This window comes from Dryas octopetala, chromosome 2, assembly GCF_963921425.1.
Source record: "Dryas octopetala chromosome 2, drDryOcto1.1, whole genome shotgun sequence".
Lineage (NCBI taxonomy): Eukaryota > Viridiplantae > Streptophyta > Magnoliopsida > Rosales > Rosaceae > Dryas > Dryas octopetala.
The window spans coordinates 30,724,745-30,752,633 of record NC_141367.1 but is presented as its reverse complement, the minus strand read 5'-3'; the positions used below and the strand labels follow the sequence as shown (position 1 = coordinate 30,752,633).

The 27,889-nt window shown below is 37.8% G+C and overlaps 2 protein-coding genes and 1 pseudogene across 11 annotated transcripts; all 3 read right to left on the bottom strand.

Annotated features, from left to right (window-relative positions):
• Positions 1 to 289: 289 nt before the first annotated feature.
• STL2P (SEC12P-like 2 protein) lies at positions 290 to 4,297 on the bottom strand. The gene is made up of 10 exons (XM_086232366.1): positions 3,921 to 4,297; positions 3,753 to 3,847; positions 3,419 to 3,569; positions 2,907 to 2,998; positions 2,716 to 2,812; positions 2,282 to 2,357; positions 1,974 to 2,094; positions 1,622 to 1,738; positions 1,459 to 1,526; positions 290 to 690 (listed from the first exon to the last, which is right to left on the bottom strand). The coding sequence occupies exons 1-10, from the start codon at positions 4,158 to 4,160 to the stop codon at positions 554 to 556; spliced, it is 1,194 nt and encodes a 397-aa protein (XP_086088492.1). The 5' UTR covers positions 4,161 to 4,297; the 3' UTR covers positions 290 to 553.
• Positions 4,298 to 5,283: 986 nt separating this feature from the next.
• LOC147295592 (P-loop containing nucleoside triphosphate hydrolases superfamily protein) lies at positions 5,284 to 14,657 on the bottom strand. Of its 10 annotated transcripts, none has more exons than XM_086233134.1 (27): positions 14,272 to 14,657; positions 13,646 to 13,758; positions 13,429 to 13,555; positions 13,247 to 13,345; positions 13,106 to 13,174; positions 12,873 to 13,007; positions 12,734 to 12,802; positions 12,148 to 12,203; positions 11,846 to 12,005; positions 11,292 to 11,459; positions 10,693 to 10,777; positions 10,209 to 10,442; positions 10,045 to 10,139; positions 9,820 to 9,862; positions 9,415 to 9,572; positions 8,980 to 9,090; positions 8,785 to 8,853; positions 8,517 to 8,660; positions 7,979 to 8,053; positions 7,717 to 7,893; positions 7,502 to 7,587; positions 7,322 to 7,376; positions 6,500 to 6,625; positions 6,244 to 6,357; positions 5,969 to 6,111; positions 5,739 to 5,796; positions 5,284 to 5,619 (listed from the first exon to the last, which is right to left on the bottom strand). In XM_086233134.1, exons 1-26 carry the CDS (start codon positions 14,386 to 14,388, stop codon positions 5,778 to 5,780), a joined length of 2,847 nt encoding a protein of 948 aa, XP_086089260.1. In that variant the 5' UTR covers positions 14,389 to 14,657; the 3' UTR covers positions 5,284 to 5,619; positions 5,739 to 5,777. The 10 variants fall into 10 exon arrangements, with proteins under 10 accessions (XP_086089260.1, XP_086089254.1, XP_086089252.1 ...); XM_086233128.1 differs by having other exon boundaries at positions 5,286 to 5,619; positions 5,969 to 6,085; positions 14,272 to 14,656; XM_086233126.1 differs by having other exon boundaries at positions 5,287 to 5,619; positions 5,969 to 6,088; positions 14,272 to 14,656.
• A 3,075-nt stretch (positions 14,658 to 17,732) lies between these two features.
• LOC147295591 (receptor-like protein EIX2) lies at positions 17,733 to 19,715 on the bottom strand (annotated as a pseudogene).
• Positions 19,716 to 27,889: the final 8,174 nt, after the last annotated feature.

The window sequence follows — 27,889 nt, the reverse complement described above, 5'->3', positions numbered from 1 at the left end:
AGTACTAAATTTTGCTGATAAAAACATTAATTAAACAGAGTTTTACTTTTATTTTTAATTTTCAAATAATATGAAGATATCAATTAAAAATTAGTCACAATCTTTTTCTATGGATCATATATTAAAATCTTTATACATAAATAAATGTAAATTATATGCACAAGGAAAAAGATTACGGAAAAAAAAAAAAATGTTACATGCATTCCAAAAGTAGCTTGTCACACTTGCCCATGCATTCACACACGTAACCTGGAGTGCATAGAGGCCATTTTGGAAGAAAACCCAAAGATCCCCAACAACAAATTAATCAAAAAACTTGAAGTTAGAACCATGCTTATTGAAGGTTACACCTGTGTTACAATACGGTATAAACTATAAAGACACAGCCGAAAAGGTCATCTCACGCTAGTAGGCCTACAAATGGGTTGGGCTTGAATGGGCCTACACACCCAAGCCCAATTAGTCAGTGTTCTATTATCCTATAACAGTATCAAAACCACGATTCTATCGTACAAGCAAGCACCAAGCTGTTCTCTACAAATTTAAAATCCTTTCAATGTCGACGCCATAAGCGGTAAATGTTTTCCAGTTGGGAATAAAACGACACCAATTTCTCAGGATGATCGTTCAGGAAATATGCAGCAATTGCTACTAAAATAATCAGCATGATGACCCACAAGCTCCATCCTCCTGCAACCAAACCGAGAGCATGTCTCAGTCCAAATGAGCCAAACTTGCAACAGAATATGGCAACATGACATCAACAATTAAGAGCAAATCTCATCCCCCCAAAACAGGTGTTTGCTGATTAGATTCATAGACCAGGTCCACCGATTCAATTTCACACTAAGATAGTTCTACATTGATCCTAAATTTTTTAATCACCCTATTACCATCTATGTCATGGTTGAATTCAGATATTTTTTTTTTTGAAAAGATGAGATCAGAATTAATTGTTGTTTGAACATGGCATTTTCTCAGGGAAAGCCAGTGATGCCCCCAACAGTGAAACACATTAAATCAAAGATCCTACGGTCTACCAAATGGATTTTGTTTCTTTTTTCAAGCAATATCCTCTCATCAGTTTCCCCTCTCATACAATTTGTATGACCGGCCCCAGCCTACTGCTTAGAGAACTATGCTTAATTTCAAGGAAGAACAAATAAATTAATAGAGTGCAACTTAGTATTAATGAGCAGCAGGCAGGGCAGTAGGTCATCCGGGGAAAACTCAAGAATGTCCCTTGAACTCTGTGGTAGCCTAAGGTTAAACTGATTTGGAATTTGGTGGGGTATATTACTGGAGCCCTGAAACAGCCTGATGAACCTCCAATTATAGGTAAGATTTTCTACCATGATGATTTAAATAGGCTGTGAAGGGAAGTCCAACCATTGCCAATAAAATTGTGGAGGGATATATGATTCAATTATCCCACCAAAAATGGTGATAAGCACTTACCATTTTTCTTCTCATCCTCAACTGTGGTCACCCTTGCACTTGAGTCCAGGGATGCAGAAGCCAAAGCTCTGTATTTTAAAATCACATGCTTCACTAACAGTTCAAATAAGGGAAAAAAGAAGTGCCAAAAAAGAAACATAAAGGTGATACTATGGTTTCGAACCTTGAATCATGAGAGAAACTCAATGCAGTTACAAAGCCAAGGTGTGCTTTCTTAACCACTTTATGAATCTGGAGTCTGGTTGAATTTACTATCACAATATCTCCTTGAGTTGTACCACTGCATATTCATTGAAACAAAGTGTCAGTTTTTTCCTTCTCCAGAAACAAGGGAGATATTTTTACTGAAGGATGCAATGCAGTGAAAGCGATTGCTTCATGCTAGACTGCAATTGGATGCAGCTATTTTTAAAACAGTGGTCTCTAATGACACCATATGCCATCATTTGACACATTGTTCTCTATCCAAAGCCTCTCAAAAACAGTTAATGGTAAGCATCCAAGATGAATTTTACCATGCAATGAACTTCCCGTCAGCTGAAACATCGAAGGCAGTAATATTGTCACGAACAATAGGCTTTGATCCAATCTTCTTCCAAGTAGTTGTGTTCCATGTCACAATGCTTCCACCTTTACCTATATTAGACACAGGTTGCAATGGTTAACTCATGAAAAGTAATGTAGAATGGGAGAAGTTCTTTTGAGAACAGACGAATGGCTTTTTCAGACACAGGTTGCAATGGTTAAACTCATGAAAAGTAATGTAGAATGGGAGAAGTTCTTTTGAGAACAGACGAATGGCTTTTTCACACTAAAGATTTACCTGTCGATGCAGCAATGTATAGAATGTGATTCCCATCATTTATTAGTGAAAATCTGCATCCACAAAAAGCCTCATCCTGCACGTATTATAACTTATCTTATTAGTTAGAAGCCCACATATAGAAGTCTAGTGATTTATATTAAATGCACATCATGAAGATCCTCCAGTCTAGTGATTTGTGTTATGACCAGGTGGTCAAACCAGAAATGTAGGTTGATTCACAACAGTTTAGGGATATAGGTGCCAATAGTTTGATCTAACTTTTGTTCATACAGTTAAATGTACAATGCAGGTGTATGCGTATGTTAAAAAAACAACTAAATCTTCTTTAAGGTTGCATCTATGTCAATCTACAAAGTCAAGGATCATTCGAATCCACATTAATTTGAAAATCAGATACTTTTCTTTATAGAAGAACGTTGAATAATTATCACCTTTTCCTTTGGTAGAGAAGCTACAGTTGTAGATGAAGTTACATCCCACACCCTACAAGGGCCAGTTCCCAGGGAGACAAGAAATTTCCCATCAGGGCTGCAAGACAACCGAGCCAGATCATCAGCAACAACATTACAAATAGAAGAGGTACAGAGTATTTTTTTTTTTCAAAGCCACTACTATTGCAAACCTGAAATCTAACTGCTTTATTGTAGAATGAGCTTTATCATCATCCAGGATAATTTCCATGCTAGGCCACTTGAAAACCCTTAACTTGCCATCCTGTACAGCACCAAATCAGAGCATTATATGGTCTGCTATTTCTGGAGATAAAATTTTTTGCCTTCGTCTTTCAATGTCATGGCTAAAAACAATTTAGAACATAAACTGTAGCATATAAATACATAAAGCTCCAGAAGGGCCAAAGTTAGCTCTACAATCCATAGTGGGTCTCCTGGAGGCAGAAACTAAATTCCGTATCCAAGAGATGAAACATAACTGCATTCCACTATATAAAAATAAACAAAATTTACTCTTTGAATTAGCATTTAGGGAACCACAAGGTATATTCAAGTTTTTGTTTCGCTGAATGTATGCGTATATACAAGGGCGTTTTTTCCTTGTGTTAAAAGATGTTTTCCCGCAATGTGATGTAACAAAAGTATATTAATCCAAAAATATAACGTAAAGGAGGGTCCCTACATCGCCTCCCACAGCAAGCATGGAACCTTCTTTGTTAAATGTCAAAGCTAACTGTTGTCCAACATCTTGCAATTGGGTGAGCACTTTCTCAGAAACCTTCACACCCAGTTTATGAGCTTCACCACTCTTTTCTTCCTCCCATTCAAACCATCTGCACAAGAAAATCTTTAATGAGCATCCTATTGCTCATGAACCAAACATTATGATGTGCATCCTTCATTAAAGGAAAAAAGAAAAGAAAAGAAGAATTGATGGGAAATCTGAGTTGGGTGAAGGCAAAGGCATTGGTAGATAGAGATATGAGTAAGAATGAATATAGAATTTTGATTGAGACCTGCAAGAATGAGTAAATGCGCAAAGGAGACCGTGAGCAGCGGGGTGAACCGCCATTCTATAAGGCAAATGAGAGGCTGTGGCAAGCCTCGCCACCTGAAACGAAAGCGCATTATAAGACGGTAAAATGATGAAACATATGCAAAAATAGAATTAGGGGTTGGATTACGGGATGAGGGGAGAGAGAATTGGATGCGGGATCGAATAGGGCGAGAAGGATGGCGTTTGGGATGCCGCTGCGGCCCTCGCCACCACCGCCGGCCAAAACGACGTGGTTGCGATCCGGGAGCGATTGAGTGTCGGTGTCATCTTCTTGGGGTTTGTGGACGTTGGGGGCCCAAGCGACGGAGTAGAAGGGGACGCCGTACTTCTGGTAGTTGGGAGGGTCAGGGGTATTGCTCTTCCCCATTCGATTATTATTCAGATTCGATCTTTTAGCGCTGCTGCTCAATTTGGTGATGGCGTAGAGGTACCACTTAGCAGAGGGATAGATAGATCGCACTTGCACTCTTGCACTCTTGCACTCTTGCACTACCAACCTCCAATACCATTCGCTGTAATAATTCTTCTTAATAATTTGGTAAGAAAAATAAAATTTTAAAAATAAGTAATTTACAATTTGTCTCTATCAAACGCTTCTCCGTCCAAGGGACACGCTATCAAGCTTGATGGTGAGGAAAGAGAGTTCAAATTGGAATAGATAAATGCTTTTAATAATTTTATTTAACCTTTCATTCATAATACAAAATTGAAAAGAAATCCTTGGAAACTATGAGATAAGCTCACCTTGCTTTTGAGCAAACGGCAAACCCTTAAGTAAAGAAATTTAGACATTTACCTTAAAATTAATTGATAATAAAAAAAAAAAAGAAATTACAGATTTAGTCCAGTTATTTTATACCTAGTTCAATTTTGATCCACAATCTTTTTTAAGTTCTGTTTTGGTCAACTAATTATTCTACTTGTTCAATAAATGTCCAGATTTATTTCTCAAATTTGGTCTGCCTTTTACTCTATCAAATCTCACTCAAATTTAGCAGACATATACTTGTTTTAAAGCTATGCATTTCTTCTTTGCAACCATATAAAGATCATTCAAATTGGAGTTCTAAAACTTAAGATAATTGACCCCAAAGTAGGGTACCCGAAATTACCAATTTTTCAAACTTCACTCAATCTCAATTCTCATAGATTCTAATACTCCAAATTTGTTTTTATGACTAATACATGATGAAATATAACTTATATTTCAATTATAATTGAAGAAAACATAAACTAAAGGATTTAAAGTCACAAATATGAACCTTTATTGAACAAATGAAACAATTAGTGAACCAAAATAGAACTTAAAAAAAATCGTGGACCAAAATTGAACTAAGTATAAAATAAGTGGACCAAATCTGTAATTTCCTCTAAAAAAAATAACTCAAACTCTTATAAATTATCAAGTAAAATTATATACTTTTAATGTGAGACAATATTCAATATTTTACATTAAGCTCACAAATTATATTTGGATGTTGGTTCAAAGTTCAAACCAAAACGTAAAGCCTTTTTGCAGGCAGACCCTTTCAGATATTTAAATGCATAACTCATCGAGAATCTTCATTGCAATTAAGTAAATTTTATTTTTGATAAATATATGATGTTCTACCACAGACAAATATTGATGTATATTCTCCGCCCGTAATTTTCATTTGCACCAGAGTATATATTCCCAAAGAGGGATCACCGATCACTTAAACAATTGGCTCAAAACTGTGCGTATCATTGTGACTTAAATCGACCCTAGCCTAGACGACCAGGTAACTGTAGTTAGGAAGTTGTTACTGTTTAGACTGTGTATATTCTCAGCAATTGATTTGAACCTGCGGAAGCAAGGAGATGAAGGGTCTCTCTGAGACGGCGCAATCAAAATGATATGATAAATGCAACAAGAATGAACTCTTCTTGCAATGTAAACAGAAAACAAATCGGCATCACTGACGCTTCCTTTGGTAGAGCGAATAACCAACAAGTGCCGACATTAAGAATGTCCATAGTACCTGCAACAAAAAAGACACGGATAGATGAGCAATACTATTTATAGTATGAATTCGTTTCATGCAAAGACTTTATTAACCCTTGGATTTGACGGGTTCACTTTCTGACAATATGAATCACCGTTCAATTTGTTCCTCGAGTACAACTTTCAGTGGAAAAGGGTATGGGAAGTACCGTATTGATTGTATGCCACCGCTCAAGTCTTCTAATCCTTGACTGCATGTCTTCGATAATCCCTTCAACTGGAGTAACCTCCCTAATTGGTGACGATTCAGAAGCTGAACTGCCGCCCTTCTTGTTACACCATAATATTTCCACTATCCATTAGAAATGCAGCATGCACTAAAAGTTTATAGTTTTAGATGCAACTATTACAAGACGTTGAGTCCTACGGATATTGATAGAAAAATATAAGTGATGTGTCATCGATTAATTTGATAGCAAAATACCTGAGATTGAATAAATTCCACAAGTTCCTGCAACCTAGCAGCTTGCTGAGTGTGAATTCCACCAGAGCCTCTTCCAGTTTCTGGCAATCTTTCCAGAACTATTTGAAGATAGCTCTACAACAAACAAATCAACTACCAAGTCAGATGGAATTCTTTTTTCTTTTCTTTAAAAAAAAAAATGAAGAAAAGTGATTTTGGAATGGGATTATGAATTGGAAACCACGCACAAACATTGTAGCATAAGTAAAGGCAAAACCTTTGTAGTATATGAACCATCCAGTTTAAGCATTGACCCTGCAGCTGCTACAGCATCTTTATCAACCCCCTTGATTTGCAGGTAAGGGTTTGGGGCATCTTGAAGATGATCAACCTCAATTAAAATCTAAACAGGGCCGATCAAAACCAATTTTAAATTAAATACCTATAACAAAGTATAAATATGAAAAACAAGGAAGTACATTAAATTATTGGAAAATAAAAAAGAAAACAGAAAAAAAATCTTGGATCACAAAATATTTCGTAATGTTGTTATAAAGTTTATCAAATGATGGAGCAAATCAACTGATGTGTCAAAGAATAGAGGTTGAAAAGTGACATGCAACAATTAATTTCTTTGCTGTGTATCACAAAGGAGCACTCTAAGGAGGAATATGCAGAAAGAACAGCTGGATTTACAGTCTTGATCCAGACACAATGTCAAGCTCCTCTAACTAAGCATAGTATTTTTACTTGAATACTAGCGCAGAAGTTGGACAGAACTACTTTATTGGATCCAAAAAAGTGGGTAGTTGGACATTGTGTTTTCTCACAAATGCACCAGAACTGAGTTAGGACAGATAAATGAAATTAAAATTGCTCTTATTTGTTGAGATTTCAAGTTGACCCAGAAGGGCCAGAAGCATGAAGAAATGTGTCAACAATGAAAAGAAAAAAAACAAAAAAATTGGAGCCAGTGAAATCAGAAGCATAAAAGCTTTTAAGCTAATGTTCCAATCACAAGTGAAGTACTTTCCATTTCCAAAATGTATACTATATGTGTTCAAGAAACCCTAATAAATTTCTTAGAATTTGATCTGACCTTTCCATCTTGGTAGATGAACGCAGATGCTTCAATGTAAGCTACAGCTTGATACCTGACATCACAAAAAGATATGAACATAATAATAATAACGACAACAGCTACAACAACAACAACAACAATAATAAAAATAATAACAGCAATAACAATAATACTAACATATATTAATATGCAGCTTACCCAAGGTTAAGAAGCCCAGCTACTGTACTAATGCTAATATCAAAATCCACTTTAGGTTGGATGATGAAGTTTCCTTCTCTTATAGGCTAAAAAACAAAATTCAAGAAAAAGGGGGGAAAAAAAAGAAGAATGAAATGTGCACTGTGGTTAGAAAGAACAAGCACTATAATTATTAATAAATAAAAATCAAGTTATAAATAGGTTGCATTACAAACCTCCCGTATCAGCAATGCAAATCTGCCCTCACATATTCTGACCCGAACACAGTCACCCTCTGTTAACTGCCCATTAGTAGGAAGTCCAGGAAGCTTCAAGTATATATCAATGAAATTCTGCACAGAGCTGCAAAATTTTGCTGGATCCAGTATTTTCAAAATATCTTGATAAGCCACCTGTGACAAAATGGAAATAGTGTAAGTATATTAGATGCAAATCAAATTTTATGAGTTCAAGACAGAGACATGATAATGCCCTTACTTGCTTGTTACTTTTCAATACAAACAATGAGCTCTCAGGGGAAAGCACAGGATCAAAGTCATTTCGAATTTTCAGCTGCATTGATATAAGAAGAAATTGTAGCACCAAATTTAGCCCTTGAAAGTTGCAATCAAATTTAAGAAGTAAAACAAGTTCATAAGTGGAAGTGCAACAGATTGGTTCCAAAGTCCAAATCGGAAATGTGAGTGTTCACACACACACACACACACACACATGCAAAAGAAGGTGGACAATCCATTGTGCCAAAAAAGGCCTTATGATTTCACATTGTGGGTCCAGCAATAATATTGCCCTTAGAAAAATCTTAACAAATCACAGGTTTTTTTTTTTTTTTCTTGGTATATATATTACTAAATCAGTTCTTTCACACCTTAAAAGTATTAAGTTTTGTTAGAAAGGGGATGAATTACAAAATTGTTCAAACTCAAAGAATTGTCAAAACTTTCAAACCGCCGAAATTAAAAAAGAAAAAAAAAAAACTGGACTGCTTTTCTAAGAAGGTTTAAAGTCCGCTAACATGTGCATGGACAAGATGGGGTTCAATGAACTGCTGGAACATTGGAAACACTGTCATCATGATCTCATTCTGGGACATGAAACACCCCACTCTACTTTTATCCCTTTGAACTCTAGCAATGAGATGTGAATGAACACCTCCAACCTGATAGCCAAAAAACAAGAATGGTTACTTCATGGCCAATCCCACAGACACCTGAAACTGACTTAGAAACACAAATAATACATGGATATTAAAGCTTTAAAGGTGTGGTAGGGTTTATACTTACAACAGCAATCCACAAGTCAAGTGATTTTCGGATATCTGGATGCAAAGCATAAACTCCTTCAAAAATGATCTGCATGCATAAAAAGTAAATTATAAGTAATTGATTTCTTTATAGAAAGCATGAAACAATAAAATGTTATTACAAAAGGAGCAAGCCAAGTTCTGGGAGCAATGTAAAATCCGTCTGATAACTGACCACTCCACAGTCTTCAGAAACTTCAAGTTCCTTAAAGCCAGTCCGAGCACCAGTTTCCAAATCAAATATGGGTACTTTTGTCCTTTGACCATTCCTTATGTCATCAATGTTCTGCAAATGGTAATGTAAGATATAAGAATACTAAGAAATGTAACAAAGGAAGAAGCTAAACACAAAGTATTAACTAAAATTGGTGCTGTGTGAATTTTGAAATCAGTGAAATCATATCTTCATATTGCCATCATAATTTGTAAGTTGAGGTGTGACTGAGCAAAGGTCAAAAGGACATTTCACAATAGCAAGTCAACAATTTGGCACAGATGCTCGGCATAAACTATAGCAATCATCTGACTAGCCTCTCATAGAGCCCAAAGTTACAACTCAGAAAGGATATAAAACTAGTTAAAAGACATAAGACAACTATCAAAGTCTTACTTTTGAAAGCAAAGATAGATCGAGCGAGCTGAAGTCATCGTATTTGAAATCCTTTACTTGCTCAGATTTATAATAACTTTCAAGGGAAACAACTTCACAACCAACTATATTTGCCATTTTATGAGCCAAACTAGTCTTTCCAGAACCACTTGGACCTCCTACAAGAAAAACATCAGCAGCAAGTTGGAATGCATCCCAGGCAGATAGTTCAACTAAGCTATTGAATATAAGCTTGTTACATCTAAAATAGCAAAAGACAACCATCGTACATCTAAATTAGAGAAGACAACCATGTATTTAATCAGGTAACCTTACAGACTTGAATAGCATAACAACTATAGGCCATAGATGACAAACAAAAACAAAAAATCAGAGAGGGAGGGAATCGACTAAAGCCTGTATTACCAATTCCAACTATAACTGGAAAACCTTTATTCTCCAACAATGCCTGAAAAAAAAAAAAAGCAATGAATGAAGTTACAACTAAAAGTCTAAAACATACTAAAAAATTTTTTTGTGTATAATTCTATTCATATAAACTTCTTAACTATATTTGTTCAATGAACTTCTTAAACTTGAAGTTTTCATTATGAGTCTCAAAAACAATTCCTTATTAACTTCACTCCTTACCTGTATTGCCTGCACAGCAAGAAGCAACCCTCTATCCAAGTCGTATGAATCAGGCATTGGAGCAAGTTTCATGGTATCCCTGAAAGAGGAAGGATCTGTGGAATAACTACTTACATAAGTGACTGTCAAGCAAAGATATACATCTCTAAGTCAAAGTAACTTACCTATGGTTGAGCTATCAGCTTGGGGAGGATCTGATGAGATGAAATGCCATGTTGCTACTATAGGTTCCATATTAGATTTTGTTGGAGATCTAGTCCATGGCTGAGATAGATCCTCAAGCCGAGTAACAAGGTTTGGAGGAACACGGATAGGTCTTGGTGCAACAATCATTCTGTCCTGATTACTGGTTGGAGATGTACTAGACAAAGGGGGTGGTGTATTAAGGCGAGGTACACCTGCATCAGCAACAACCATGATGTACATCACAGACACAATACACAGAGAAAAAGAGAGAGAGAGAGAGAGAGAGAGAGAGAGAGAGAGAGAGAGAGAGAGAGAGAGAGAGAGAGAGAATAACAAGACATGTCTTCCTTTTTCATTAGATAATTAATTGAAAAACACCAAAAGGTGCAAGCAGAATGGTTCAAAAGTATTCAAAGGACAGAACTCCCCAAAAATACATATAAAAACACTCTAGCTTCCAACCTTTTCTCTCAAGAATCATTTCCAGATATGATTTAGTGATCCAAGGTTCACTGATGCCCATCTTCAATGCTTCTGTTCCAACTGTCTACACAAGAGTAATCAAAATAAAACAGGAAAGGTTTAGTTGTTAACAAATGACAAGCCAATAATATCTAAGATTCCACAATCCATATTTCCTACCTTGTAGAACAAAAATCAGTATGGAAAGATCTTAGTCTCCAAGGATAGGAAAGTATAAATCTAATTTACAGCAAACAGTTTATAAACTGAAACATTTTATAGGAACATTTTAGAACTCCAAATAAAAGAGGCAAGCATAAACAAACTCCCAAAATTTATACTCTTGTATTTACAAAGATAATTTTTGTTCTTTACTGATCAACATGGAATCTGTCATGAGATATAATCCCAATTTTTCTATGAAACAATCCTATCCCCAGAAATCTTTTTTGCAATAAATTTACCAAGCCAAACAGTATGCATACAAAATATGATCCTATAACCAGTATATATATTAATTTTAAACCTCAAGGGAAAAAACTGGCATATATCCAAAGAAAAATGCTATAACCACTCTAGTAAAAATACGAAGTTCATACTTTTCTATTTGTGCCCCTCAGCACCACAAACGTCTCACCAAGAGTATCAATGGTTTCAAGAGAAAATGAAACATTGCCATTATCGACTGATTTAGATGCTCGTTTGTAACTAACAACCACAGCATATCCCAAAGCCAGTAAACCGCCTAAAGTCATCCTTCCAACCTGCTTCCAATGTTAAAGAGGAGCAAATAGGTAAGAGTTATTAAACATCAAGGAACTCTACAGTATTATTGCATAAAGAGTAGGCCTTTGCAAAAATTTCACATAGAAAGAGGTATCCCTGAGACGTGTACAAAGTTTGCACTGATTGAGACCCATGTCTTAACAGTTTCAGCAGCAATTATACTTCTTAAAGAATACAAAAGAAATCTAAAGACTATGACTCTACAGGCTGTCTTAAGATAAGAACCATTTGCAAAGCATGTAGAATATTTCACGTAAAACAGACTGCAGATAAGTGAGGAACCAGCCTAATGTATATCCAGATGAGCAGTGGCTTTGGTTATTACAATGTCTATACCAGAGTCAAAACCTACGAAAATACTTCTTACCTCAAACTCAGCTTTTGGCCTGATAATGAAATTTTTGTCGACAATCCTCTGGTCCCCAAGTGACAGATAATATCTTATACCAGATTGGCGCACCTTGATCCAATCATTTATCCGTGCTTCTTCACTAGCTGAAGGAGGCCTAAGATACATCTCAATAAAACTGAAAGAAAAACAAATTATGTAGAACTCTCAGTTGCGATAGAACTAAAAAATCTAGAAAGAAAAGAAATTTATTTTCTTAATTCTATATTATCATAAGAAATAGCCAAGAGATAGAAAAGACAATCTGCCACCAGACTCACTTATCTATTTGAGCTTCATTTCCTTGAAAGGCATAAGCAAAATGCCCCTCTGCTGCCTGTAACCAAAATTTGAAAGTTTAATCAAATTAGTGAAAGATGAGGGGCATAAATAATACCCTATCTCAAACTAAAAATTTCAAGAAATAAGATGGAGCACCAGTAAAAGCCACAATCTACAAAGGAAAAACAACATTGCAATTGACAATTACAGTAAGTACATTAATGCATTTCATGTTGTCTTTAAAGAAACTAGTGTCCACACACATACACATTACAAGGTAAATAAGTTCACCTAAATGAATTAATAGACTATATCATCATGAAAACTCACTCAACTCAACTAAACGTTTATCTTAAGAGCTTGGACCAGTATACATGTCATTTCTTCTAAATTAATTAAGGTCATCTAGATAGTACAAATATATGTTAAACATAGGAAGCAGGTCTTTTCAGGCTTTAATTAGATCATTCATCAGTACCCACCAATCATATAGCCACCAGAGCAACATAAAGGAGGAAGGCCCAATTCCTATGCATAAATCTAGGCCATATATCCACTGCAATAAATTATAGAACGCATACAGACCTCAGTCCGACATTTTAGCTTGTAGATTGCCTCCCTAAATGATGAGACAAAGCTGTTATTAATCCTAATCTGCAAAATGAATGCAATATATTGAGAATTAGCAATGAAATTTCAAAGGTAAGAGCAATCAAACACCAACCTGTGCATGATGAAGGTCTGGTTCAATGTGCTTCCTAAACAATGGGAAAATGCTATCAATAAGGTAATCCAGTGAACAAGAATCTCCAATATCATATCGAACTTTGGAAAGAAGGTTAAAATGAACACCACCAACCTGATATAGCAAAAATACATATCAAATGTCATGTCAATTTTCTGTTAACTGATAATCTACAAAGCCTTAGCCAACCAAAGTAGGACTAAGAAGATTACCACAGCAACTCGAATATCTAGCAAAGAGCGCAATTTTGCATGCAAAGCATAGGTGCCATCAACTATTACCTACAAACAAAGTGAAGATATGAACCTAGAAATCAAGGTAAATCATACAAACTGAATGTTACACATTCTTACCACCCCAGATGAAGCACTCTTTATTGTTTTTGAACCAACACGTCTCTTTTGTTGATAGTCAAAAACTGGAATCAATGTATCTTTACCCTTTGTCAAATCCTATTGTCAGCATAAAAGCCTGTGACTAAGTTCATGGACATAATAAGAACAACCAATTAAGATGAAAATACGTGGATGCAAACCTCAAGATTTTTGACCAGCATATCAAAATCTATTGAACCCAGATCATTCCCTTCATCAAATCCTTCACGATAGTTCTCCATTGATACAACAGTACAACCAATAACAGATGCCACCTTTTCTGCTAAGCTTCAGGAAACATCAAAATTACAATAAAAATTAACAATTCAACAAACACGAGCAGTGAATGCTTTTTCGCCTACTGAAAACTGTATATACCTTGTTTTACCAGAACCACTTGGACCACCAATGCCAACTGTTACAAGGCCCTCTTTTTTCTCTCTGAGTTCTTGGATAGATTTTACTAACAGATAGTACCCGTGATCAAATGACTGCACCATTTCAATCCCAGCAGTAATTAGGCATCTCATATAATTTCAGAGAGCATTGTAAAAGTCATAATGGGAACAATGCTGATGAAATAAAAAACAATTCAATTACAACTACAATTATTAGTCAATTTAAAGATTCAGGTCAGTTCCACCAGAAATTAATTATTCAGTAATTGCATCCGCATCAAATCATGACACAATTTAAAGATTCAGGTCAGTTCCATAATTCTTAGTTCCTACGCCATAAGGGATCGAAATAACAAGCAGTAAATGAGAACCTTAACATGCAAATCCCACCTAACCTATAAGCATACACACACAAAATACAACTCCAACACACAAATCCCGATTCCAAGAAAACCCAATATTCAACCCCGAAAATCACTTTTAACAATCCCAATATTACAAGCAACAAACAAGAAAATTTTGACCTGCAAAGCAGAACACAAGGAACCCAATAAACCAAAAAAAGAAAATATATGTGCACTTGTGTGTCAGCGTGTGCGTCAATACCACATGGAGAGGAAGTGATTGGAGAATAGATGAAGAGGACGATGAAGTGGAGGGTTGCTGCTGGAAATAGTCGCGGCCTCCTTCTTGGAAGACTCGCTGTACAACTTCATCGTCCATTTTGGGAACAAAGAGGAGGAAGTGGAGGGTCGCTGTAGGAATTTCAATCCCCCAATACCCGCTCTGCACCTAATTGCGATTGTTTGCTTGGCTTTTGAGAGTCGGAGGAATCTTTGCTCCGACTAAAGAAGAGAGAGAATCTTTAATTCTTTTTACTTTTTTTTTTTAGGGATAAAGAATCTTTAATTCTTATGAGGGTTCCGATTTTCCAACAGATTTATTAGTTGCTTGCCTCCTTTGCCTTTATGTTTACACTTTCCTATGTTTTGCTTGTTTCTCTGTCATCTTTCTCTCAATTTTCTTGGACGGCATTTTACGGAAATTTTTTATATATTTCGTGTTCTTGTTGTTTTAATTGAGTTCTTATTTTAATTGTTGTGAAATTCCTGTTTTGCTCTTGACGGAAACTATTTGACCTCAATATATTCCCAACAACAACAAAAAAATAAATATAAAAGAATCAAAATTCTTACCAAGTAATAGGTATGTCATCGATTAAAGTTTTCAATATCAGTCCTAGTTACATACATTAGAGAATAATAATAAAAAATAAAGAACTCAATAGTATTTTTCTCTATAATGTGGAGAAGTCTCTCTCTCATATTAAGTAAAAAAAAAAATTTCAATTTAAATAAAAAGAAATGCTATTAAACGAATAAGTAGTTAATTCAAACTCAAAATCTATTGGCAAAATGAAAATAAATATTAGGATTAAATACAAAAATGATTCATGAATTTTACATTATTTTTTAATTTAGTTTATTAATTATAAAAAGTATTAATTTGGTACACAAATTTTGCAAGTTGTACTAAAGCAGTACAAATGTTAACTTTCATTCGAAAATTAACGGAATTTGTCACATGAAAATGTGATAAACGGACTGAAATGCCCCAAAAAATGTGGTCACTTAATGTGCACATGACCAATTTCTGTTAAATTTTTTTATGAAAGTTAATTTTTGTACTGTTTTGGTACAACTTGAAAAGTTTGTAAACCAAATTGATATTTTTTATAGTTAATGAACTAAATTGAGATTCACTGTAAAATTTATAGATTTTTATATTTAACCCTAAATATTATTAATTTCATAAGCAGTTGATCAAAGATACAGGGTTTTCCTAATAAAAGTGAAAGTAGCTGAATGATTAGACATGTTAGATACTGATGAGGACTAAAAAAAATTACTAAGGAACTCTTTGAAGTCATACATTAGAAGATTATACTCAGTAACTGTAGCAGTATACATGGAGGCTCACTTTTGACTTTTCAGCTTATTTTCTATTTTAAAAGTGTCTGATAGGTTTGAAACTTATAAATAAAGTTTCTTTATTTAGACCTGAGAGGGGTTTTGAGATAGATATATATATATATATACAGGTTGCTTCTATTTCTATTGAGTTATACCTCAATTTATTTATGTTGAGATATACTTTGTTAGGGCCCACATGAGCTGTTTTATGTTGATTCGAACCGTTTATTTTTTACATCTGTATTAATAGATCATTTTTACAAAAAATTAGTCAAATCAGAAATTATTTACCCATCTAATTTTGATCAAATAAATGGACAAATCAAATATTTTTTATGAAATCGTTAATTTGTTTTATCAAAGTTAGATAGTCAAATGATTTCCGATTTGACTAATTTTTTTTGCAAGTGTTGATGCTCAAAAATGGTAGAGCAGTCAACGTCGAGTCGAACCAGGTAGGCCCGTTGATCCACCACTGAGCGGATGACACGTCGAAGTGGGGCAGGAACGGGTAGCTGGGTCCGACTAGTGAGTAATGAGAGAGAATGATATCCAAAGCACCCTGCGCAAGTACACAAAAGTGAGCGGGAAGGACACCGGTGTGGTGCCGGCCAAAGCTCCTCCGACGCTCAAGTCAGTGTTCAGAGAGATCTGAGAGCAGAGTGAATGAATAGTATAATAATGATTTCAGTTGTCCTTTTGTGACAAGAAGGTACCTCTTTTATAGTACCTCTGGAAGAGTGTCAACCAATCCGGTGACGACACGTGTCCTTTGTGGTGACTTGCACTGTAGGAGCGCCACGTGGCACCAGTCTCAAGGATCCGAGTGAATTGACACGGGCCGGGGGCCCGGGAGACTTGAGCTTGGGAGGCCGGAGCCTAAGAGGCCGGGGCCCAGGGGGCCGGAGCCCATGAGGCCGGAGCCGAGGAGGTCATGGGCTAGGAGCCCAGGAAGGGCTTAGTCTTTTGGATCTAGGCCCAAACAGCATGGTGTTGGGCCTTGTGTGACTTGTCGTTATGCCGAGATGATTAGTCGTACGAACAGCAAGGATGATTTATCAATGAAGATGATCATTGTGAACGGTTCAGATCGACATAAAACGATTCGTGTGGGCCTCAACAATGACATACCTCAACATAAATAAATTAAAGTATACCTCAATAGAAGTGACCTGTATATATATATACATATATATTTGATATATAAAAAAATGATCACCCGCTCATTATAGAACGAAAAATTTATCGCTTGTTATTTTCATTGTTGCTTATATTGCTTGGAATGAAGACTCTCTTGAGTCCCTCGCCAAAAAAAAAAAGACTCTCTTGAGTCCTATAAAATAGTTAGTTTCATAAAAAATTTATTTTGTTATATGATGTTGTTGTTTTAGATATATAAAATTATTATCTACCAAAATAACGAGATGCACGAAATATTAATGTGTGTGAACCAACTTCAAAATTATTTTAGAATTGAACTTTGCCTTTTAATAACAATGAGAAGTTCTGTTCTGTCCAAAACAAATAAACAATGAGAAGTAGGTCTCTCCGGGGACTCTTTAGTCTTTCCCTCTTCTAAATAAGCTTTTGTGGGCTTCAGTTCTGTGTAATTGTAGAGCAAACACAGCACTCTATGCCCAGTGTCAAAAGAGTTGTCGAAGCAGCAATTAAAAAGAAGTTCACGCTCATTTTACACTGTAGAAGCACAACAGCATTTCATCCCTGTGCAAAATGACTTCAATGGTATTTGAATTGTTAGCCACTGTCCACCTTAAAAATTGCAGTTTCCCACTAAAACAACCCAGTTTTATTATTAAAGCCTTGAATATCTTCGAATCTTTTTCCAAAATTCATCATGTTATATATATATATATAAGTATATAACAAGCCACATACATATATTAGTATATTACATGAAAGACGACAGAAATACATTAAAGTTGAAAGCTAATCATAACAAAAAAGAAAAGAGAATGAAAAAAGAAAATTACATAGAAATTGAAAGATAGATTCCTCTACTTGTTTCTTTTGTTTCCCGTTTGGGCTTAATGAAAGTACTTTTCAGACCAGAAAAAAAGATGCATTCCTCTACAACTAACAAGTTACATTCCGACCTGTTGATTTTTTTGGCAAACAAGCCATGCATTCCACTGTGATCACCAGAAGGAGAGCCTATCTTGCATTTTGTCGAGAAACTGGAAATAGGCATGTCTCCAAGACCTCTTTATCACCAAACTGCCAAAAACAGCCCAAAATCCCACAATGAATCCCAATGCTGTGCTTGCATAGAACCATATCTTTCCAGACCCATCTTCATCTTCATCATGTTTAACTTGTGGATCATCATGGTTGGATGCTGAGCATTGGGTTAGCAATGGAGGTCCACAAAGCCCCGAGTTTCCTTCATATATGGTTGGATCATTGAAAGTCTGGAATTGGTTGGTTAATGGAATTGGCCCCGACAAGTTGTTATATGACAAATTCAATTTGCTCAAAGAATTCATAGAAGTCATGCTTAAAGGAATTGGACCCCAGAAATGATTGTCGGAGAGGTCAAGAGCTTGTAACTGTCGTAAGCTTCCAATTCCCTCTGGTATCTTTCCTATCAATTGATTCCGAGATAAATTCAAGCTACCCAAGGTGGAGAGATTTTTTATCTCTTGGGGCATTTCTCCAGATAGATGATTGCTTGAGAGGTCGATAGTGTTCATGAGTGGTATGAGACTTGTATATTCATATTCTATGCCTTTGGGATCTAAATCTACATGCCAAGGATCCATGTCCGGTGTGTCCTTGAAGGAGGGTAGTGGTTGAAGCATGCGACCAAAACGTGTCAACTGCTTTAAATTGCCAAGACATCCAGGGATGGAGCCTGATAGATTATTCTGAGAAAGGTCTAGAACCTGAAGAGAGGAGAGACCACATAGTTGTTGAGGAATATTTCCAGTGAACCTATTGGCTCTTAGAAGTAAATAGGACAACGACTGTAAGTTTTCTCCACTCCATTTTGGTATGGTCCCAGAGAAGTTGTTCCCTCCAAGATCAAGAATATACAGGCTCGCACAATTTTGAGGGAATTCCATGCGGGGATTCCTAGAAACATGTAGATCACCCGGCCGATGTTCAAGGAAATTGGTCCTGAAAATCTATTGCTAGCCAAGTTGAGGGTTGTTACATTTGGCCAAAGTGGAATGGAACCCTCCAAGGAGTAGTTGTTCAAATTAACATATGCATCAAAATCTTCCAGGTCAGGAAGCTTTCCTCTTAATTGGTTACTAGAGAGATCCAACCACCCAAAATTTGGTGCCTTTCTCCAGAACCAATCAGGTATTGTATCTGAAATTCCAACATTTGAGAGAATTATATACACCAGGAATTGACTTCTGAGCCACGCTGGAAAAGCGGGACTCTTAAGGTGGCAATCACGAATAGTGATAAAACTTATGTTGAAACAAGGAATCCAGTTGTGACCGACTCTGAAAATCAAAGACTTGGATGATAATTCAAAGTCTTTCAATTTTGTGAGGTTCTGAAAATGAGTTTCAGATATGACGCCTTCCCATTGATTGCCCAAGAGATGCAACGTGGATAGTTGTGTAAGTTGTCCAATACTGTCCGGAATGGTGCCATTGAACCTGTTGAAGGAAAGGTCCAGGCTCTGTAAACGTGACAGATTTCCTATTGATGTGGGAAGTGGACCTGAGATTGAGTATTTTGAAAGGTCAAGGATTTGCAAATATGTCAAGTAAGGAAACAAGCTAGGTTTTAACTCACCAGATAAGCATTTTTTAAGATGCCTGCAGACATCTCGCTGGTTGCTAAGGTTAAGCTCGATGACATTGCCTGTTTGGCTGCTGCAGGTTATGCCTCTCCAATTGCAGCAGTCTTCCCCAACCCAAGAAGAAAGCAGAGCTGAAGGGTCTTCAAGGCCTTGCTTGAATTTAAGAAGGGCCTTCCGCTCCTCCTTAATGCAAGACATATTCAAACTCTCAACACTACCGGAATTGCACATTAATGTGACTCCGAGGAATATAGAATATTCAGTTAACAGAATAATTAGGAAAATAGGAAGTTGAAAGGAAGCTTTGCTGCTACTCATTGTCATTGTCCCTCCTCAAAAAGACAGGGTACACATAAATTCGATGCTACTATTTATAAGCAAAGAGCGAGGATTGAATTGTTTCTATCAGCCACCTCCTCCTTGCACAAGACTCTTTCAATGCGATGATCAATGTCAGTCATGTGACCAGGTCAAACTAAAAATAAGGATAAAAAACAAAAAAAAAACAAAATAAAGTAAGAAGCACGTACTTGAAGGAAATAGCTCTTTAAACTTTACCGCAGAACTTCTGTTTCTCGCAGTCTCGCAGACAAAGCCTTCTACATAATGAAAATAAAATAAAATAACTTATATACAATTCCATTGACCCAGTTTTATTAAATCCTCATCAGAGGAGTATTTGGAGTAAGCCAGTTGGCCAACCAGTTTCCCCCTCCCCCCTCTAGCCCTCTTTCCTTGGGCCTCCTTTCTAACCAAAAAAAAAAATACTCTCAATGACCAATAATTACCCATATTCCAACCGTTCAAAATTCATCACCTCATTTAAAATACAGAAGATATGCAACCCCCCGAATACGTACGTTTCCACTTTCCATTGCATTTGATAGTCATCATAATACTTTTTTTTTTTTTTTTTTTTTTTTTTTTCAATTATGTGTACCCTGCATATAATATATACATTAAAGACCTTCTACAAGCTTATCTTATAACTCTCCAATTAGACCGTCTTTAGTCTTGTTTTTTGGTGCTAATTAGACTTGTTAGTCTTGTTATTCAATATATATATTCTGCAAATTAAACACTGTCAGCATCAGGTTGCAAAATCTTCTCTAAACTATTTTCTTTGAAGCAAAATTTGTTAATTTACTGTGAAACCCAATGGCACAAGGCAGGGCTAGCTGATAATGCTAGTGCAAATTCAGGGCTAGCTGGGTTAGCTAGAGCTGATTACTTCAGACAACCTGTTAAATAGTACAATTGAACTTCTCGTTGTAACACTTCATTTTCCCAGCGCAAATAAAACCTCTTCTACATGATGAAAATAAGATAAATTAGATCAAATTCCATTAACCCATTTTCATTAAAAATCAAGTCTCTTCGAACTTTTCAAAGTTCATCATGTTATATAACAAATCACATCCACTAAACTGACTGATAACAAAAGCATACATGTTAATTAAAGCTGAAAAGCAAATCACCAAAAAGATTATAAGTTAATAAATGATATTTTCCACAATAACCAGCAACCTCAGTTTTGTCTTTCCAGTTCAAACTTTCTTGGTAAACAAGCCATTCTTTTCACTGTGATTACAAGAAGGAGCATATCTTTCATTTTTCGAGAAACTAGAAATAAGCACAACTCCAAGACCTCTCTCTGACCATACTGCTAAAAACAACCCAAAACCCAACAATGAATCCCAATACCGTGCTTGCATAGAACCATAATCTCTCAGACTTGTCTTCCTCTGCAACTGCAAATTCTTTAACTTTTGGATCCCCATTATTATGTATTGAGCACTGGGTTGGCAATGAAGGTCCACAAAGTCCCGAGTTTCCTTCATATATGGCTGGGTCATTGAAGGTTTGGAATTGGTTGGCTGGTGGAATTGGCCCAGAAAAGTTGTTGTATGACAAGTTCAATTTGTTGAGTAAAGTCATAGAGGTCATGCTTGAAGGAATTGGACCCCGAAGATGGTTACTTGATAGGTCAAGACTTTCTAATCGTTGCAAGCTTCCGACATTCTCTGGTATCATTCCTGTGAGTTGGTTTTGGGACAAATTCAAGGCAACCAAGGTTGACAGTTTTGTTATCTCTTCTGGTATTTCTCCAGATAAATTATTGCTCGACAGATCTATACTGTTCAGCAGCCGAAGTAGATTAGCATAATACTCATATTTTATTCCTTTCACGTTCAACTCCAAATGCTGATTGTCTGGTAAATATGGGATAAGGTGAAAAACAGGCATGGTACTACTGAGACCCTAAGCTAAAGAAGAGGAAAAAAACAGAGAAGAAATAGACTAATGTTTTCATTCATACTCAGCAATTCTGATTACAGCCTAATATAGCAAATACCCAGTCCAATAGTGAGTCAACACAACCAATAAAAAGCCAACACGTGGCAATGATAAATCCTACTTGGAAATTGAAGTAAAGGAAAGACATAACAATAAGTAAATTAAACTATTAATTGTATGGGGTTCTCATCAAGGCCACCCGCCCAAAAAGAAGGCTGTCCTCAGGCTTGAAAATTGAAATCTGGAAAGCGTTTGATGATGGCATCAGCATCTTCCCAAGTAGCATCTTCTGCAGGTAGTCCAGACCAATGAATCAGCCAGCGAATGACAGGTTTGTGTCGTCTGTTCACCATAGTACGATCCAAAATTTTGTGTGGGCATAAGTGTGCAGAACCGGAGTCAATAAGGGGAGGAAGTGTAGCTGATGGCACCACATGTTGGCCAAGCTTGGCTTTGAGAAGGGACACATGAAAAACCGGGTGGATTTTAGAAGAGGCAGGAAGGAGCAAGCGATAGGCAACTGACCCAACTTTTGCTTCAATCTGGAATGGTCCAAAATATCTTGGAGCGAGCTTGTGGCAATGGCGAGCATGCACAGAATGTTGTCGGTAAGGATGCAATTTAAGATACACCCAATCACCCACCTGAAAAACTCGCTCTGTTCGATGCTTATCAAGATAAGTTTTCATACGAGATTGGGCCTGCTGCAAATTTAATTTCAAGGCACGCAATAAGGTATCCCTGTCTTTTAGAGCCAAGTCAACCTCATGAACAGCAGTCGTCCCTGGAAGATAAGTAGTAATGGCAGGAGGTAGATACCCATATAAGGCTTGAAATGGGGTCATTTTTATGGAGGAATGGAAGGTGGTGTTGTACCACCACTCAGCCCAAGGAATAGCTGCTGTCCAAGTAGAGGGTTTGTCACCCACAAAGCAGCGTAAATAGTGCTCTAGAGTACGATTAAGAACTTCCGTTTGCCCATCAGATTGTGGGTGGTATGCTGTGCTATGACATAATTGAGTGCCTTGTGCCTTAAAAAAAGCTTCCCAAAAATGACTTAAAAAGATAGGGTCACGATCACTTACAATTGTTTTCGGCATGCCATGGAGACGAAACACATCCCGAATGAATAGAGAAGCCACTTGTTTGGCGGAATACGGATGCGAGAGAGGTAAAAAATGACCATACTTGGTGAGACGATCAACCACCACCAAAATTACATTCTTCCCAGCTGAATTCGGTAAACCTTCTATGAAATCCATTGAGATATCCAGCCAAGCTCCTTCTGGAATGGGCAAAGGTTGTGATAAACCAGGTGGAAGAATAGCCTCATAATTGTGACGTTGACATGTATCACACTCAGCCACAAATGTCTTCACATCACGTTTGATACCAGGCCACATGAAACTGCGAGTTAAACGTTTGTAAGTTCGAAGATAACCAGAATGACCTCCAGTAGTTCCTCCATGAAATTCTAATAACAATTTATTCCTCCAACTTGAAGAGGAAGGCACAAAAATCCTCTCTTTGTAAAGTAACAAGCTGTCATTCCGTAAGGAAAATCCTTTCTTAACTGGTTGTCCTGTTCGAAGTGACTGAATGGTATCCAAGCTCAAAGGATCAGTGAGTGTATCTTGTTGGATCAAGTTGATAGCATCACAAAGAGGACTAGACTGCCCGGTGATGGCCATTAGTTCTGATTGACGAGACAAAGCATCTGGGCCTTTATTGTGAGAGCCAGGTCTATAATGGACTGAATAATCATATCCCAACAACTTCACAAGCCATTTTTGCTGATCTGGTGTGGTGATTCGTTGGTTCAAGAAGTGTTGAATTGTCCTATGATCAGTGAGAATGCGGAAATGATGACCCAATAGGTATGGACGCCATTTTTGCACTGCATACACAACAGCAAGCATCTCTTTATCATACACCGCGAGAGCTTGATGACGCTGCGATAATGGTTTACTCAAAAATGCTATAGGATGGCCTCCTTGTGACAGTATAGCACCAATTCCTACACCCGAGGCATCACACTCAACAGAGAACTCCTTTGTAAAGTCCGGCATGGCTAACACCGGAGTGGTGGAGAGGGCAGTTTTGAGCTGCTCAAATGCTAATTCTGAAGCTGGAGACCAATTGAACCCATTTTTCTTTAACATATTTGTTAGTGGCTGCGCAATGAGTCCATAATGTCGCACAAACTTCCTATAGTACCCCGTGAGACCAAGAAATCCCCGTAAGCCTTTTAAAGTGGTAGGCCTTGGCCAATTGACAATGCTTTCAATTTTGGTGGGGTCGACTGCAACTCCTTGGCCAGAAATCAGATGCCCCAAATACTCTACTGAAGTAGCAGCAAAAACACATTTACTTTGCTTGACTTTAAGCTCATGCTGCCTCATGGTGTTCAAGACAATAGTTAAATGGTTGAGATGCTCCTGCATAGAAGAGCTATAAACCAAGATGTCATCAAAAAACACAAGAACAAATTTACGAAGATAAGTACGGAATATGTCGTTCATAAGTGACTGAAAAGTGGAAGGAGCATTGGTTAAACCAAATGGCATAACCAGAAATTCAAAGTGCCCATCGTGTGTACGAAAGGCTGTTTTTTCTATGTCCTCAGAATGCATTCTAATCTGATGGTACCCAGACCGAAGATCCAATTTTGAAAACACTGTAGCACCATGAAGCTCATCTAACAATTCATCTATGACCGGAATGGGAAACCTATCTTTCACTGTTGCCGAATTTAAAGCCCGATAATCCACACACATCCTCCAAGTGCCATCCTTTTTTTTAACCAACAACACCGGAGATGAATAAGGGCTTACACTTGGCCTGATAACCCCTCATGCTAAAAGTTCTTTGACAATCTTCTCAATTTCACTCTTCTGAAAATAAGGGTATCGATAGGGCCGCACGTTAATAGGCGAAGTTCCAGGAAGTAAGGGTATTCGATGATCATGTATACGTGTAGGGGGCAGGGAAGTAGGATGTTCAAAGATATCTTCATAGTCAGCCAATAATTGACGAACTACAAAGGGAATAGATAATGGAATTGGCTCCTGTGTCATGGGTTGCAACTGAGCCAAAAAAGCTTGTTTCTCCCCAACCAATAGATGAGACATTGTTTGGCAGCTAACCCAAGAGGCTCCAATAGGCAACAAACCTTGCAAGGAATATGTACCCTGGCTTGTGGAGAACTGCATTGTCAACTTCTCAAAATTCCAAGCTATTGTTCCCAAAGTTTTTAACCAACTAGTGCCTAACAAAACCTCACAACCAGTAACATGAAGGACGTAAAAATCTGTAGAGCATTCAAATCCCTGTAAATGCAGCAATAACTCAGGAATATGACCCCTTGTGCGCATAGAAGAACCACTTGCAACAGTAACACATAAAGAAACCTCAGTATTTACTGGCTGGTGCACATGCTTAACAAGTGTGGGATGTATGAAGTTATGAGTAGCTCCAGAATCTATCAACACATGTACTTGTTTCTTACCAATGAAACCAAAGAGACGCATTGTTTCTGGCTTGCTAGCATCATTGATAACATGTAATTTGATCTTGGGCTCAACCTCATCCACTATATCGGTTACTGGTGCTTCAAGCTCCACCGGGGACTCTGGAGAATCCACAGTGTAATCCTCCATTCCGTCTAGTAGAAGAACCTGGCTTGGTTGACCGCGCTTGCAGCGATGACCCACTGTATACGGAGCATCACAAAAGAAACAAAGGTTCTTCTCACGCTTGTCCATATACTCAGCTCGTGATAATCGACGACCACTTGAAATAGGAGGCGTTGGAGCCTTTTGAGTGTAAAGTGGAGGAGGTCGGGAATGCAAGGGTGGTGCAGGTAACGTCAATCTAGTGGAGGGAGGAGCAAAAGTTGGGCGTGACTGAGAATTAGATACGCGAGACAGTAAACGCCGACCGGTATGTCGTTCCTCATACACCCGAGCAAGGTCAAAGGCAGCCATTAATGAACGAGGCCGCTGCGCTCGAACATCAACACGTATGTCTTCTTGCAAACCACCCACAAAACAAGCAACCAGAAGCTCGTCTGAAATATCGGTTGCTCGACAAGCCAGTTTGGTGAATTCAGATTGATATTCGGCAACCGTGCCTTCTTGGCATAATCGAGTTAACCGTGCCTGACAATCCAATGAATCATGAAGCCCAAACCGTTTGAGCAACATCTCAGAGAACCGAGGCCAATCATGTGGAAAGCGAGGTCGATACCAACGCCACCACGCTGCTGCGTCACCCACCAAATGCATAACTGCAATGCCTACTTTCCGATCATTTGGAACTTGATAATGATCAAAAAACTGTTCAGCCCGGGTTAGCCAATCAATTGGTTCCTCCCCAGCAAAACGATCCAATTCCAAGCGCACATGGCGCATCCAAGGTTGGAAAGAGTCGGGGTGTGAATGGTGATGGGGCCCAGTAGAATAGTGAGACGGATTTGGGGGGTGTGGGAGGGGAGAAGAGTTGGGCGGAGAGTATGGGTACAGATGACCATGATTTGGGTAGGGAAAAAGGGATGGGATGTATGGGTGGGTTGGTGTGTAAGTGGGGGTTGTGGTGGGGCTGTGAAAGGCCGGCAAGGGCGAGGGGAGAGGCGGGAGGGTCGTCACCGATACAGCTGAAGAGGACAGTGGACGGTGATGGTGAGTTGAGGTCGAGTGCGGAACTGGATCCAGAGGAGCAGATCCATGAGGCGAAACAGGGCCGGAGAAGGAACCGAAGAGTGGAAGCGGCCCATCCATCGGGGATTTGGGCCCGCGATGTACCTGGCGGAGCTCCTCGAGAAAATCTGAACGGAATTCATCCTGTTTGGAAGACAAACGGACGACGATCTCACGCAACTCTTGAAGTTCCGATGTAGTGCGATCTTGATGAGCTCGGAAAGCGAGCTCGAGAGGAGAGAGATCCGGCGGCGCAGGTAGCTCCGACCCCATGATCGGGAGCTCTGATACCACTTACTGAGACCCTAAGCTAAAGAAGAGGAAAAAAAACAGAGAAGAAATAGACTAATGTTTTCATTCATACTCAGCAATTCTGATTACAGCCTAATATAGCAAATACCCAGTCCAATAGTGAGTCAACACAACCAATAAAAAGCCAACACGTGGCAATGATAAATCCTACTTGGAAATTGAAGTAAAGGAAAGACATAACAATAAGTAAATTAAACTATTAATTGTATGGGGTTCTCATCAGGTACCCACAGATTTCATGGCATCAAGGTTGCCCAGACATTTAGGAATAGGACCTGATATATTGTTATGAGAAAGGTCTAGAACTTTAAGTTGGGACAGTTGACATAGTTGTTCAGGAAGGCTTCCAGTGAACATGTTGGCTCCTAGGAGTAAATATGAGATAAAGGTTAGATTTTCTCCAATCCATTTGGTTATTGTCCCAGAGAATCTGTTCCCCCCAAGATCAAGTGTAATTAGTCCTGCACAACCTTGCAAGGATGGATTGAGCTCCCCGGAAAGATTATTGCCGCTTAATCTCAACCAGACAAGTGAAAGTTGTGAGCATATGGAGCTTGGAATGGTACCAGAAAGATTGTTTATGGACAAGTCTAAGAGCCTCAGTTTTTGCAAACCTTTCCATTGAACTGCTATGTTTCCGGATAAATAATTGTTGGATAGACCAGAGAAGCCAAATTTTTCATTCTACTAATGGAAGGTGGAATGCTACCATTTAGACAGTTCTTGGATAGATCTATATTGTTCAACCATGACATTTCTATGCCGATGTTTAAGGGAATCGGTCCAGAAAATTTGTTGTTCCCCAAGTAGAGCTCTGTCACATTTGGCCAGAGTGGAAGTGAACCCTCTCAGAAGTTGGAACCCAAGTCGATGATTGCTCCAAAATTGAAACTTATTAACAGAGGAAGCTCTCCTCTTAAGTGATTGTTGGAGAGATCTAACAGGACAATTTTTGAAAATTTCCACAGCCACTCTGGTATTGTATTGAAAATTGTAAGGCTTGTGAGTACCATAAAAGAAATTTCTTTCTGAGTTTTCAGCCAAGCAGGAAAGGAAGAACTCAATAGGCAGTCCCTGATTTCTATGGACACTAGACTGAAGAGAGGAATCCAATCATGTCCCACATCGAAAACACAAGATTTAGAGGACAAAGAAAAATGTTC

Bases quoted from the DNA above. Each gene is read 5' to 3' on its own strand.
- STL2P (XM_086232366.1), bottom strand. From the start codon at position 4,160: ATGGGGAAGAGCAATACCCCTGACCCTCCCAACTACCAGAAGTACGGC. The intron at 3,848-3,920 runs GTAATCCAACCC...CTTTCGTTTCAG, and splicing joins ATTCTCTCTCCCCTCATCCC to GTGGCGAGGCTTGCCACAGC. The intron at 2,813-2,906 runs GTTTGCAATAGT...GTTGTCTTGCAG, and splicing joins ATAAAGCAGTTAGATTTCAG to CCCTGATGGGAAATTTCTTG.
- LOC147295592 (XM_086233126.1), bottom strand. From the start codon at position 14,388: ATGGACGATGAAGTTGTACAGCGAGTCTTCCAAGAAGGAGGCCGCGAC. The intron at 12,204-12,733 runs GTCTGTATGCGT...TTTTGGTTACAG, and splicing joins AGCTAAAATGTCGGACTGAG to GCAGCAGAGGGGCATTTTGC. The intron at 10,778-11,291 runs GTATGAACTTCG...ACTCTTGTGTAG, and splicing joins TGAGGGGCACAAATAGAAAA to ACAGTTGGAACAGAAGCATT.